At 54.9% G+C, this 14,013-nt stretch overlaps 1 protein-coding gene across 25 annotated transcripts in view; it reads left to right on the forward strand.

Moving 5' to 3' along the window:
- The first annotated feature begins 42 nt into the window (after positions 1-42).
- RANBP3 (RAN binding protein 3) overlaps positions 43-14,013 on the forward strand; it is a 50,815-nt gene continuing 36,844 nt past the window's right edge. For 17 of the 25 annotated variants that reach the window (XM_086409872.1, XM_086409859.1, XM_086409866.1 and 14 more), the window contains exon 1: positions 43-95. Coding sequence is in view for 16 of the 25 variants with exons in the window: in XM_086409845.1 (XP_086265971.1) it covers positions 74-95 (22 nt within the window). In the remaining 9 variants the exon portion in view is untranslated. Of the gene's footprint in view, positions 96-13,343; positions 13,390-14,013 lie in introns of those variants that run through there. The other 8 variants (XM_086409844.1, XM_086409846.1, XM_086409848.1 and 5 more) reach the window with 1 other exon arrangement.

Consider the following 14,013-nt stretch of genomic DNA (forward strand, 5'->3'; position numbering starts at 1 on the left):
GCGGGAGTTTCTGGCAGAAAGCAGACGAACCCGGGCCGGCGCGGGGCCTTGTGGGAGGGCTTAAGGAAGTAAAATGGCGGACCTGGCGAACGAAGGTAGGGGAGGCGCCGTCTGGGGCCAGCTGGCGGCCAGGGAACGGGCGGCGGGAGGTCCGGGGGCCACAGGCCCGAGGGGTGAGCACTCCGGGTGCGGGGGGCCTGTCTGCTCCGGAAGAGCGGCCCAGCGGGCCTTGCAGCCGCCCCCCATTGCGTCCCCTCAGGCCGGGCTCACCCGCCCGACTCATCAGTCCCGGTAGCCCCGGCCCTACCACCGTCCGGCCAGACGGCCCGGGAGACGGCGGGGATCGCGATCCTGAGGCCCTTCCGCCTCTCAGGCCAGGCTGGGGGCCGAAGGGGGCGGGAGGCACGGCCGCAGCGCCTCGACCTCGGATGTAAATAGATCTCGGGGCCTGGTCGCGGGCCCAGCGCGCCACGCTCTCTCCCCGCCCCCTCGTTCTCCGGGACCCGGGCTTCCCTCTTCCCTGGCCTGGCTGCCAAGCCGGCCCACCCCCTAATCCTGTGGCGGTGCCCCACGCCAAGGATTGAGAACGTCAGGTTTGCTTTCGTCCCCACCCTCAACTCAGGCCCCCAATTCCCGCCAGTTACCCCGGATCCTTAGTGGCGACCGACAGTCGCGCCTCGTCTTGGCTCCTTGAGGCCCCAGCCGCAGGGTGTGGGCCGCTGAAAGCCCTAGCTGGTTTTCGGCCCTTTTTTTGGTTGCACTTCCAGAGGGAGACAAGGTTGTGTGATCCCCTTCTCTGCGAAGCGCTGACATCCCAGCTGAACGATTTTGACAAGGTTACAGTTCCGAACGGCTCAGAGAAAGCGCGCCATCAGCCGATGTCTGATGAAATCCCCTGTGATGTTCAGATCGCTCGTAGCTTCAGGACTTTCTGAGGCTTGTGTTTAGCTTCCTCCGTTCTTAGGTGCACAGCTGCGGGCAAGCGGTCTTGCCTGCCTGGCCCTGGTTCCCCCTCATACGTTGCTCCCTGCTGGCCTGAGGTTTCCCCCGCACAAATGACAATCCTAAGTGCTCACCCTGGTGAAGCATTTGCAGCAGTACCAGGTACTGTTCAAAGACTTGGGCGGGCAGCTATCTGGGGAAGTCCTCGCTCTGCACAGAAGTTCCCAGAGGAAGGTACCATCATCCCTGGTTGTCGGTGAGGAAACTGAGTTAGAATGGTTAAGTTACTCCTCCAAGGCAGGTCACATAGCTAGTAAGGAGCAGGGATGTGCATCAACGTGGTCTAACTTCAGAGCCCCCACTTCACCTCTCATCTGTACCACATCTCTTTGATCAGTTAAAGGAGCTGGTGGAGGGTTGAGGCATTCCATTCACAAGATCCATTTAAAGGCAGATCGGGCACTGGATAAAAGAGAGTCAGTAGGACACACCTTATATATTTGCGAGTTTGGCCCGTTCACATTCTTGAACTCAGGGCTCATATTCAACACCTCCATTTGGATGTCATATCAAATAAAACCCCTATCTTTCTCCCCCAAACCTGCCCACCCTGCCAACTTTCTCCTCTAGTAGTAAATAGCAGGTCCAATTGTTTAAAATTGCTCGGGCCAGACACCTTGAAGTCGCCCCTGATGACTTTCTCTCACACGCTGCAGCACATCTTTGTCTGTTCTACCTTCAAATCTTTCCAGAGAATGACCCCTGTTGCCACTGCTTGGTCCTCCCTGCCATCTTCACCCATCTGGCAGCTTCTCAACCCAGAAGGCAGACGACCCCCGTGCCCCAAGACCTCCCTGTCCTCTCCCCCACCGCTGTCTCCCGACTTGGCCTGCTTTAACTACTCCAGCTTTCTCAGTGCCCGTCTCTCGCGCCATATCCCCCTCTGTTACGCCTCTGGACCTGCCGGTTCCTCTGCTTGAGTCAGTCTTCCTCCAGTTGTCCCTGTGGCTCGCTCCTGTACCTCCTTCAGGTTCCTCCTCACATGTTGCTTCATTGAGAACTTCTCCGACCACCTATTTTAAGTTTTATCCTCATTCTCTATCCCCTTCACTCTGTTTCATGTTACTCCACAGTGCTTATCACCTACCAGCAAGCTGGGTTGACTTGCTTATCTGACTACCCCTCTTCAAAAATGTAAGTTCCATGAGGAGCAGGGTTTCTGTCTGTCATTAATGGACCCCCACCCCACCCTGATGTAGAACAGTGCCGGGCACAGGGTATAGGGATCCAGGGAATGTTTGTTGAATGAACAAGTGAGGTGTACCTGTGAGCACAAAGGGGAAATTATGGATTCCGGTTATCCAGGGACACCATGTCTAGCATAGGTACTGGCACGTGAGCTGTCAGTTGCGTAGCTGAACTGATCAGTGTATAAAATAGAGACAATGGAATGTTTTGTACTTAAAGTTTTTGCCTAGTTAATGCCACACTCACCTAGTACTTTGCCTCTGACACTAGTTCTGGCCTCAAAAAAGTCGAATCCTAGTGGCCTTTTGTGCCTCCCGTATCTCTGCCGTGCTTTAGTTGGTTGTCATGTGTTTCTCGACTCTATTTCTGGTTTTGGCTTGTGCAGCCCGCCAGCATGTTCAGTTTCTCATCCTCTGTGTGAGCGAGGACTTCCTTTCCTATGCATTGTGAAGCTTAGGGGACTGCCCCATACATGTGCATTCCCACTTGTCGTTGAAGCTCACACGCCCTCTTGGCTTCTGTCTTTCTGGACTGGGATCCTAAGCAGACCCATCCTAACTCCTGGGCATCTGTAGAGACAGAAAGCAGCGCATGTGATCCTGCTGTGCAACAAGGGTTGAGAACCGCCAGCTTGAGTAGTGCAGTACTGGTTAAGAGGGCCGTGCTTGTGTAGAGAGAAGCATTTCCAGATGTGTGTCGAGTTCAGCGTCTTGTTGGCTCTCATTGCCATGGTGATCTCTTCAGGGATGGTGACAGCCACTCCCACAACCCTTGCTGGTAGTCCTGTAGTAGTCTGTGACTTTTAAAGTCCCGTTGGAATGTTTCGTAGGAGAGAGTGAGTGTGGGGGGGGGGGGGCGGTGCGGTACACACATCCCAAAGTCGTTAACCATCTTGTCTCTGGAGTTACTCTGCCTGGTAGACTGGCATCAGGGTGTGAAGGCAGCGTTTGGTTTCTGGTGAAGGTGAAGAAGGTGAGCAGAGCATATTGGAGCTGTAGGAGACCTTGGATTCTAGATCCCCGCCTTAAAATTTGATACCATATACACATGAGGCCTTGCTGGCCTGCAGAGACACGTGGTGGAAACCCGAGAGATGGTAAGGCGCAGGCTTCTCAGCTTTGGTCCTCTTGACACATTGGACCAGATGAGTCTCTGTTGAGGGGCTGTCCTCTGCTGTGTAGGGTGCTGAGCATCCCCACAGCGTCTTTGCCTCCATACACGATGCTGGCAGCACTCCCTGCCTTGTGCCCCTCCCCCAGGGGCCGGGACCGTCAGGAGTGTCTTCAGACATAGTGTGTCTCCCTCAGCCAAGGCCTGTGGCGTGGCGTGATGGCGGGCCCCAGTCTCTGCCTGGGAACTGGGCTTGTGCTTTGATTCTGCCTTGTCCTCTCCGAGTGACTTTAGGCAACTCCTTAGCCGCTTTGAGCTTCAGTTTCCTCACCTGTTAAATGAGGATAATGGTGATTGTATCTATCACACGGTTGCTCTGAGCCCTGGCTGAATTAATACATATAAATGATTTAGCACCTATCTCAGCCCAGTAATAAACAGTCAGGAGGAAATGGAAGCTATTTTTACCATGGAGGACTTATGTTATAGACACATTTAGCTGAAGTGCCCAAGGCAAAGCCAGAGAGAGCAAAAAGCGAGTTTGAACGAGGTGGCCTTGGGGCGCGCCTAGGATGGGATGCAGCCAGAGCTGGGCTGTCCGCCTTCTCTGGTTCTGTCCTGACTTTGATCACATGACCATCTAGCCACGGGCTCCCAGCCAGGGCACTCTGGGCATTGGGGCCAGAGCATTCTCTGTGCTGCTTCGCTGGGTGTCCTGGGGTGTTGGTCTGTTTCCCTGGCCTCCACCCGCTGGATGCTAGTAGCACCTTCCCGCTGTCATGACAACCAGAAATGTCCAGACGTTGCTCAGTGTCCCCTGGTGGGGGGGGTGGGGGGCTCCCACTCACCTGACTTGTTTTTTGCCTTTTGTTTGTTTGGCTTTTGGCCATGCTGTGCAGCATGTGGGATCCCTGACCAGGGATCGAACCCATCTCCCCTGCAGTGGAAGCTCAGTCTTAACCACTGGACTGCCAGGGAAGTCCCTCACCTTGTTGATTTCAAACCTAACCCCTGAGAGGATGAGATGCAGCTGAGTGTTTATTGATGCGCTTCAATGGTTGAAGTCCTCCGTTCACTTGATTCTTACCACCCGCTTGCCCTGCCCTCGACTTAATACTTAGGATAAGTGAGAAGCAATTTTTCAAAGTTTCATGAACTTAAACAATAAGCATTAACTCTGAGGTTTGCCCTGCAGAGTGTACATTGAACCCCCCGTGCCTCTCACCTGAGGCAGATTAGGGCTGAGGGTGCCACCTTTGTATACTTGGAAGAAAATTTTAAGTTCTGCCCGAGATCTGTGTACAGACAAAACGTACTTGTAGTTCTGCAAGTTTAAAACTTTTCCACCATATCTTCAGCCTGCCTCTCAGTTAACTGGAAAACGGACTCACCCAGCAGTCCCACTGTGGTCGTTTAGTCACTAAGTTGTGTCCAGCTCTCTGCAACCCCATCGACTGTAGCCGCCAGGCTCCTCTGTCCGTGGGATTTCCCAGGCAAGAATACTGGAGTGGATTGCCTTTTCCTCTAGGGGATCTTCCTAACCCAGGGATCAAAGCCAAATCTCCTATGTTGACAGGCGGATTCTTCACACTGCGCCATTTCCTGCGGGCATCGTTGGGTATAGGACAGGTCAGGCTCTGCTGTGTGCTTACACGCTGAAGCATCTGGAGAGAGGTGACAGGAAGTAAGGGCAGAGCTTTGAATGGTGTTGGGAAAGGGGCGGTGTTTGTGCCTGGCGAAGAGGGTGTTTTAGGTACCAGTCGAATTCCCACCTGAGTTCAGAGACAGAGAATGGGCTGGAGTAAAGTGGGAGATGGGGGCCGTTTGGGGAGCAGTAGGATGCGTCTGGGGGACTTGGGCAGGGCCTCATGTAATGGGAACTGTCTGACAGAGGCAGCAGGCAGAGGTAGCTGCTCCTCACCTTGCTGAGCCCCTGGCAGGTAGCTCTCCATGGTACTTTGAAGTGATCAGGAGGCAGCCGGCTTTGCATTCAGGATATGGTGGTGGCTCCCAGCAACAAGCAGCAGGGGTTCTCTGTTTGGTTTGGAGGTTTGTTTGGCCACCTTTCTGTGATCCCGTGGAGCCCTGTCCGGCGTGGCTGCACGCTCCTTGGTAGGAAGCTAGACAGCTCAGGGCCTCAGAGCAGGTGCGGCCCCCGGGTGTCCACACTCTGCCACGTCCTTGGTTGTCTTGGCACCTGGTGCAGCTGTGTAGCCCTCGCTGTGAGTCCTAACCCCGACTGCACTTCATGCTTACTTTAAGGAGGTTGTGGAGGAAAACTAAAACGAATGCTTGGCTGCACCGTCGGAGATGCAGGAGGTCCGCAATGCCCAGGACCCCACCGGTTTTCTGCAACACAGAGCCAGTTAAAAAACCACAGGCAGGAGTTGTGACCTCGCTTCCGGGGCAAACAGTATGTAATTTGGTCCATTGGGTTTGTCTTTGTTGCTGTTAGTTAGGACTTCCCTGGTGGCTCAGATGGTAAAAGCGTCTGCTTACAATGCGGGAGACCCGGGTTCGGTCCCTGTGTTGGGAAGATCCCCTGGAGAAGGAAATGGCAACCCACTGTAGTACTCTTGCCTGGAAAATCCCATGGACAGAGGAGCCTGGTAGGCTGCAGTCCATGGGGTCGCAATGAGTCAGACACGACTGAGTGACTTCACTGGTCACTAGTTAGGAGCTGAGTAAGGGTTCTAAGGCCTCAGGGGAAAGAACAATCCGGATTCCTGATCTCTCTTGGAAAACAGCACCGGCCTCAGCTGGTGTTCCTGCCCGGCAGTGATGTGCCAGGACTGAGGCACAGCGCCCCCTTGAGACAGGCTGTGCTTCCCAGTCACCACAGGCAGCCCCCCCCTCCACCCCCCCACCCCCCAACCCCGGGCCTGCCTGACCTCGGCCGGCCTGTGGGCTTCAGGCCGGTGGCTCTAGCACCTCTCAGATGTGTTCAGAGCACTGGGTGTTCCATGGCAGAGACCCTCAGCAGACGGGTCTTGGTGATCCATCACTAATTCAGGATTCTGTGCGCTGGAATTGCTAGCGCTCAGAGCAGCATTTCTTCAAGGTAGTCCAGGGGCCCTGGGAGTCCGTTTTTCAAGGGGACTTTTCAGCCTTTTCAAGGGGACTGCGAGTTCAAAACTATTTTCATAACAATGCAAAGGCATCATTTGCCCTTTTCACACTCCTTGTGAATGAATGGTGGATTTTTTTCCCAGAGGTTGTATAGTGCAACAGATGGGCTGCAGAAGCAGATAAGAAAGCCTGGCTGTCTCCTGTTAAGCCAGATGTTAAAACACGGGTCCAAATATAAAATAATGTCCCTCTTCTCCCTAGTGTTTTTGTTTGTTTCAAAAATAGTTATTCATAAAAGTGTATTATTTAGATAAACCTTCACTATTATTATCTTAAGTAAATTAACTAATTTCTGATGTTTCTTAGTTCAGTTTCTAACATGTTCTTATCGTTTAGTCACTCAGTGTGTCCAACTCTTTGTGACTCCATGGCCTGTAGCCCACCAGGCTCCTCTGTCCAGGCAAGAATACTGGCATAGGTTGCTGTTTTGTTCTCCGGTTTCTAACATAATACATATCAATAGCTGTAGCTCACATTTAGCCAAGTTCTTGGGCATCCTCAATAACTTACAAGTGTGGAAAGGGGTCCCAAGGTAAAAAAGTTTGAGAAACACTGGCTTGTGCCGGTGAAGCCCCGGTGTACACTGGCTTGTGCCGGTGGAGCCCCGGTGTGGAGGGCCTGAGCAGGCCTGCCTCGAGCCTCGCAGGAATCTTGGACTGGAGCTGACAGGCAACCTCCTGCTGACGGCTTGTGGTGTAGTTGGAAGTGCTCTAGGTTTGCGTTTCATCTCTGTCACTTACTTGCCCAGGATCTTGGGCAAATTGTTTGACCTCAGTTCCTGCACCTGTAAACGGTGCTTTCTAGTCTGCGGGTTGTTGTGAAAGGAACGCGTGGCAGGTGATTGGCCTGCTGACGTGTGGGGATCCCTGTCGGTTCCTGCTACCTGTTAGTCTGCTGATGGACCCTAGGGGGAAGAGAAAGCTCCTTTCGGGCCATAGCCAGGTTTCATTGGTGCTGGTGGGAGCTGTCCTCCAGCTGCACTGTGTCTCATGGGATGTTTGGCAGTGTCCCTGGTCTCTACCCAAATGTCTCCGGACATTGTCCGATGTTCCCCTTGGGGGCAAAATCACCACCGTTTGAGTACCCTTGGGTTAGGGGATTCTGTTGACCTCCCCCCACCCACCCACACACACACACACACCACACACGACTGTGTGGCATAGTCATCTCTGCTGAAGTCCTGAGATGCTGCACACATTTAAATACACAGACTGAGTGGGGAGGGAGAGGAGGTTACTCACAGAAGCTGGGGCACCACCCTGATTTGTGCTGTCTGACCCACTGAGAATTTACCTCGGTGTACAGCGTGAGCTAGGGATCTGACCCCACCTCCTTGTACATAATCAAGGTGTGGTTGCTCAACGTCTGCACAGTTGATGTGTGGGTGGCTCATTCTCTGGGCTTAGGGGGTCATCCTGTGCACAGTGGGATGCTGGTCAGCATCGTGATCTCCGTTTACCAAATGCTGTTAGCAGCTCCTGCCCTCGTGGGAACCAAAAATATTCCGACGTCACCCAGTGGGAGGGAGGGGGGCAAATAAAACTGTCCAGGAGTAAATTGTTTGCCAGCTAGGGCTTAGGGCTCACCCTGCCGACCTTTTTTTTTTCCCGTATGGCCTCTTGGCAGCCGTTGGCATCATGGTGTGGTGGACTTCATGTCCCAGTTAAGGGGGAACAGTGTTTTCCATGACCTTCAGCACTGTTCCAAGTTCAAGATGAGCGCCTTCCAAGATGCTCTGTGTTTGAGCAATCCCCTTGCACAGGGGTTGAAGCTCAGGGCCGGGTCTGTTGGAAGAGTCGGCCTGTCCCAGTGTGCCCACCTCCAGCCACTGAGTCTCAGAGCCCAGCTCATGCTTCCCAGTGGGTCATTCTGACTCCCCGGGCACCTGTTCTCCTGACTGAGACGGTAGTGGTTTCCCCACGCCCTGTTCAGGAGGCAAGCCTCGCTTTTGCATTGTATTTTAAATGCCTTTGCTAAATTAAACACCCTCCAGCCTGGCCACATAGGATTTCAGGAATTCGTCGGCCCAGAGTGAACGCCTCTGTGTTGTATCTGTCACAGCAGAGCAAGCTTGGGGAAAACGATTCCAGAGTGTGTGACTTCTACCGTGGCAGGAGTTAAAAAAGAGGGCCCCCTGCACTTAGAGGAGAAAGAACATTTTGCAGCATTGAGTGGCCACTGGGAATCTGAGGATCCAGGGCCTGGGTCACTCATCATCAGTCCCACGTGGAGGGGACCCCTATTCATGGAGTCTTGTTGTCAGAGTGAGGGTCGTGTCGGCTCCTTAGTGAGCAGACCATGCTTCCACAGCCTCGCACAATCGTCTCAGCCCTCCCCCAGCTCAGACACTGGAGGCTGTGTCCCCAGAACAGACAGACTCCCATCCACCGGAGATCTCTTCCCCTCACCACCCCCGGGTGACCTTATTAAAAACATCCCAGATGGGAAAGATTGCCCAAGGACCCCTGCCAGCATGGGGTGGGATGTGAACACCGCACCTCCACTGACTCCTCACCACACACCCCCTCCCTCCACCACCCCCCCAGGAGCTCTTGGCTCACGTCGGCCTCAGGCCTCAGGGTTCTTCCTGCCCTTCATTCGCGCTGAGGGCTCCCCACTGCGCGCTCAGGGCTCCCCACTGCCGGGTACTCTGCCTTCGCCTGGCTCGCTCCCTCACCCACTCGAGGCCCCCTTGTGACTCCTGCATGCCTCTGCTTCTTGTTTTTCCTTCCTCTTCCCACTAGAAGGGGGCCGTGGCCTCATCCACCTTTTGTCCTGTCTCTGGCCCCTGGGCCCTTGTGGGTGCTCAGGAAGTTGTACTGCTGCAAGCAGGGCTTGGCCGGTGGACTAGCCAATCATCTCGGTGATTCTCTCGGCCTCAGAAGGGTTCAAGGGATTCTGAGAGATGGAGTGTGTGTGTGGTGAGGTGTCCCTGTGTCCAGGCGGCCCTTGGAAAGGGACCGGCAACTGGAGTTGAATCCAGGACCCAAGCTTTGAGGTGGCGTCCGTGTATCTGCAGTGTCCTGTGCGTAATTACAGTACGATAATGATGCCAGCCGCTTCCCGAGCTCTGCGTGTGCATCGTTGGGTCCAGTCCTTCTGAACCGACGGAGTGGGGTCCCGTCTGCACTGACAGACACAGGCACGTGTGGAGAGAGTTCACCTGCTGGGGATCCCAACCCCGCATGGTGGAGGCCTGCCTGAACGCACACAGAACCCATTGCCCACATTCCCAGGTTTCCTTGGTTGGTCTGCGGCCTCCGCAGAGGTCTTGTAGTCCTGAGATTGCCCTTGGGAACTGCACCCACCCCCCCCACCCCTCCCCCCACCCCTCCCCCCACCCCCCACCCCTCCCCCAACCCCCAACCCCTCCCCCCAACCCCTCCCCCCACCCCCCACCCCTCCCCCCACCCCCCCACCCCGCCAAGCCCAGTCTCAGCTCAGCCGTGCTCTTGTCACGCCATCTAGTGGTAGAACAGAGAACTGCTGTTGAAGCTAGCTCCCTGGTTTCTTGGTGGTTGTAGGTGAGGTTGCTGACTTTGATTTAGTAATAGGCGAATGGGGTTTTTCTGGGATTTAAGGCCCAGGGATATGCACAGTGCAGGGTGTGCCCCAGCATCTTGTAGTCTGAGTGGATGCGGCAGGGATGGGAAGGTCGTAGGGGTCTGCCGGGCCGATAATTCTAGAAGAGAAGAAGGCAGATGTAGCTTGGCCCGAGAGGTTGTGAGGGATATGAGGCAGCCAACTTGGAGGTCAGGCTTAGGGTCCTGGTCCCACCCCCACTGTGGGGACCCATCATGACTTAGGCACCCATCTCTCCAAGGCCTCCCAGTCTGGCTTCGTGATTGCAAATCAGAGATGATAAGTGATTTCTCTGCCATGGGGCTGTGATGACACTGAATGAGATGGAGTGTGTGAAGTGCCAGGGTCTAGGAATGGCCACTGAACAAATAGGAGCCATTTGTTATCCCCGCTGTTGTCAGGGTAAGGTTGGAGCCCTGAGGAGTGGCTTGATTTCAGTATGTGAAGGTAACGGTGTGAGGAAGAGCGTTCCAAAAAGAAGGGGTAAGATCATCATCTCCCAACCATGTGCTCCTGTGGTCTCCGTGAGACCAATTGAGAGCTGCCTGAGGCAAAACACATTCGAGCACCAAAAAAGGAACGAAGGGGCCCACACCCCGCAGTGGCTGGGCCGTGGGGCCGCGGAGTCTGCGGTGCATGAGATCAGAGGCGTCGCCTAGCAACAGCATGATGGAGATCAGTTCCATTCTTCACTGGAGAATTAGCTGGTGGACAGCGTTGACACATTGGTGACAAATTCACCTTTATGTTGCTGCACCGAACTGTTTATAATAATTCCTGAGAAAAGAAACGGCTCGAAGGGTTGAGATAGTAAGTGTTGGGGGATTAAAGCGGTTGCCACGTATTAACAGACCGTTGTTTGTGTTGGCAAGATGCTTTCCATATTTTTTGCACAGATAAGAAGATTAAGCCACATCAGCCCAGGATTAAAGCTCATTTCACACAAGTACCTTACTGACATTTTGGTCAAGAATTGTAAGTGGCTTTCCAGATGGGAGCTGTTTCCTGGCAGGTGTTGGGGACATCATTTTAGTAGGGGGATAAACAGAACAGGCCCAGGTAGTCCAGTGTGCTCTCCTGGGTCTGCAGTTTCTTCAGTTTAGTTTATCAGACACAGGCAGTCAAGCCGCCACGGGGGGGTGCCAGAGCTTGTCGTGGAGCAGCCGCCCGCGGTTTCTGTGTACACACCTCCCTGCACAGCTCAGTGGAGAAGGCAGGCCTGCGTGCGGGGGTGAGTGTGTGTGTGTTTCCAGCTTAGACGGTGGAAGTGTTACACAGAGCATCCCATGGTTACACGTTTGACAGATGAAGACGGCGTAGCTTGCCTCTCCGTGGAGCGTGCACCTCGGTGTGGGTCTTCATTTTTTCTTTGAGGACCATAAGGATCTGCCCTTGGCTTAACTGCATGCTTGCTCGTCCAAAGCAGATGGTCTCGTGACTTGGTGAAAGCCCACCGCTCACCGGCTAGTTTCTTTGGGACTCTTCCAGAGATGTCTGTCTAGAATGTTCACTGTAGCTGCTTTATTCCTGATGTTACTTCTCAGAAGAAAAGCCTCCGTGTCTCAGCTTCGAGGCCCTCCTAAGCGGGAGTGATGGGAGGAGACAGGCGAGGGCAGGGACTTTCTCCCTCTTGCCCCGTGCTGCGGGGATAGCAGTGGACGTCAGGGGCCAGAGTCAGGCCTGCCTGGGTTGGAGGCCCAGCCCCACCTTGGACAAGTCACTTGGCCTGAGTCTCCGTTTCCTGTTCTGTACACTAAGGACCTGCCCTTTCAGGTGGTTGTGAAGATTCAGGACAGCGTTGCCGGCAAAGCGCTGAGCACCTGCCTGGTCCATCGGTGCCCCACAATCAGTGACCGCTGGCCCACGGGTGAGACCATCTGAGGGTCTGGACACCCCATCTGGGAGTGTTCTTGCTGTGACTGCATGGCAGAGGCTGGGAGGCATTTAAAGATGGGATTCCCAAGACCTGTGTCACCCTGGAGGGTTGGGACACACAGCCTTCTACCACGGGCTGCCGCTGGGGTCCAGGCCAGCTCCTGCATCTGGGCAGCTGCCGCCACCCATCCTTTACCTCGGGACTCTTCCACCTTAGACTGGCTTCAGGTCTGTACCCGCTCCCTCCCCCTTTCCTGCTGCGTCCGAAATAAACGGACAAGTCATTTTGTTTTAAGGGTTTTGCCACCAGTCAATCTCTGGGCAGAAAAGACACCAGTGAACCCTCCCTGTCCCCTGCCCTGCTTGTAGCAGTGGTGTCAGAAAGCCCACGGTTTTAAATCTGTCAAGCATGACGCTTTGTAAAATTCGCCTCTTTTTTCTGACCCTCCTCACCTCCTCTTTTAGGAGACAGTTTATGGGCCGTCTTCCTGACAAAGATGTCACACAGATAACAGAGGTGCCTTAAGGGTGGGGCTTTTACAGCTACCCACACAGGCACCCAGCCATCTGAGGACTTGCCCCCAACCTGGGCCCTGGGTCAGTAGTTTGTGCTTTAAGAACCTGGCTCTTCGGTGACCCTTTCTTACCCAGAGACCTCCACTCCCAGCCGAGAGGATGGCTTGTGGCCCCTTGGGTCCAGAGGCGGCCTGGAGCTCAGGGACCCCCTGACTTCTTCACAGCCATCTTAGTTCCTTTGCTCAAGAAAGAAACTACCCGGCTAAGTGTTATCGGTGCTTACCTTCCAGGAGCATCTCCCCTGGGCCGTGCAGTCGCGGGGTTGCACCCCACTCCTCTCACCCTGGGCTGGGGCGTTTCCCACCCTGACCTTCCTCGAGTTCCTCCAGTGCTTCCTCGTTCCTCCCAGCTCCTGGCTGCCTGGCCAAGTGCTGCTCCACCTTCTGCTTAAAGGCGCTTCCTCCAAAAACCCTTCCCTGATGGGCTGCTCCTCTGCAGCCCCAGCCCTGCACTCTGTGCTTCCTCTGTGTTGTAATATTCAACTAAGTCTGAAGTCGGCTCCTGGCAGGCAGGGGACGTGTCTCTCTGTGTCACCACCACACCCTAGAAACCGGCTTGACGCCTGGCACACGGTGGGCGCTAGATGTGTGGAATCACTGGAACTCCTAGTTGCCGAGTGACTCTCTTGATTGAATCTGTGGACGTCCTGAGAGGTGCAGCCGGAGGAGTGGGGCCAGGCTCGGCTGGGCAGGCGGAGCGTCCCAGCAGTCACAGCCTCCCACAGTGCCTCGGGGAGCAGGGAGGGTCCCCGACATCTGGCAAAGGGGTGGCACAGAGCGGAGATCTGCGACTTGTCCTCACCTGGGCTCACCTGTCTGTGCTCATCACCGGGACTGCGGAGACCAGATCCGGAGCCCAGACCCAGTCTCTGGGGGTTACAGTTAGGTGGCGAGCCCATGCTGTGGGCTTCTCTCAGCCTCTCTCCAGGTTCGTGCCCACCACCCCCCATGCTGTTTGCATGGGGGGTAGAGGCAGGGGTAAGGGCTTTCCCTGGGTGGGAGCTGGGATCACAGTTGGGCTGGGTAGCCCCCTGGGGTCCTGGAGCTGAGGAGGGCTGTGTGGGGGACAGTGGAGGAGGGGTTCAGACCAAGAGCAGCCACCCTTGGACTTGGCATCAGCACCTTGGAAAGCGGAGGTGAGGCGGGCACTCCCAGTGCATCCCTGACAGCAGTGCCCACTCTGTCCAGAGGAGGGCCATTCTTCCAGGCGACCTGGGGTTCCGAATCCCGCCCCACTTCACACAGCAGTGTTGACTGCAGTCACCCACCGTGTTCAGGCCTCCTCACAGGTGTTCTTGCAGAGGGTTCCCTGGTCAGATAGCTTTGGGCAACATTTAAAACACCTGGTGGACAGAATCTGCATTAAATAGCACGCATTTGATTGGCCTTTTAATGTTTTAGGTCTGTGTTTTAGCCTTAGTCTCTACAAATCTGTGGAGGTGGTTTTCTCTTCACTCAGGAGAGGAGAGCCGGGCTGGGGTTTCAGGCACTTCCTGGAAGCCTTGTTGCCCCGTCCCCTTTGTTGTTCAGTTGCTACGTGTGTCTGGACTGC

Source organism: Bos grunniens, chromosome 7 (assembly GCF_055505025.1).
Source record: "Bos grunniens cultivar Pamir isolate PY7600 chromosome 7, Bosgru_T2T1.0, whole genome shotgun sequence".
NCBI classification, from domain to species: domain Eukaryota; kingdom Metazoa; phylum Chordata; class Mammalia; order Artiodactyla; family Bovidae; genus Bos; species Bos grunniens.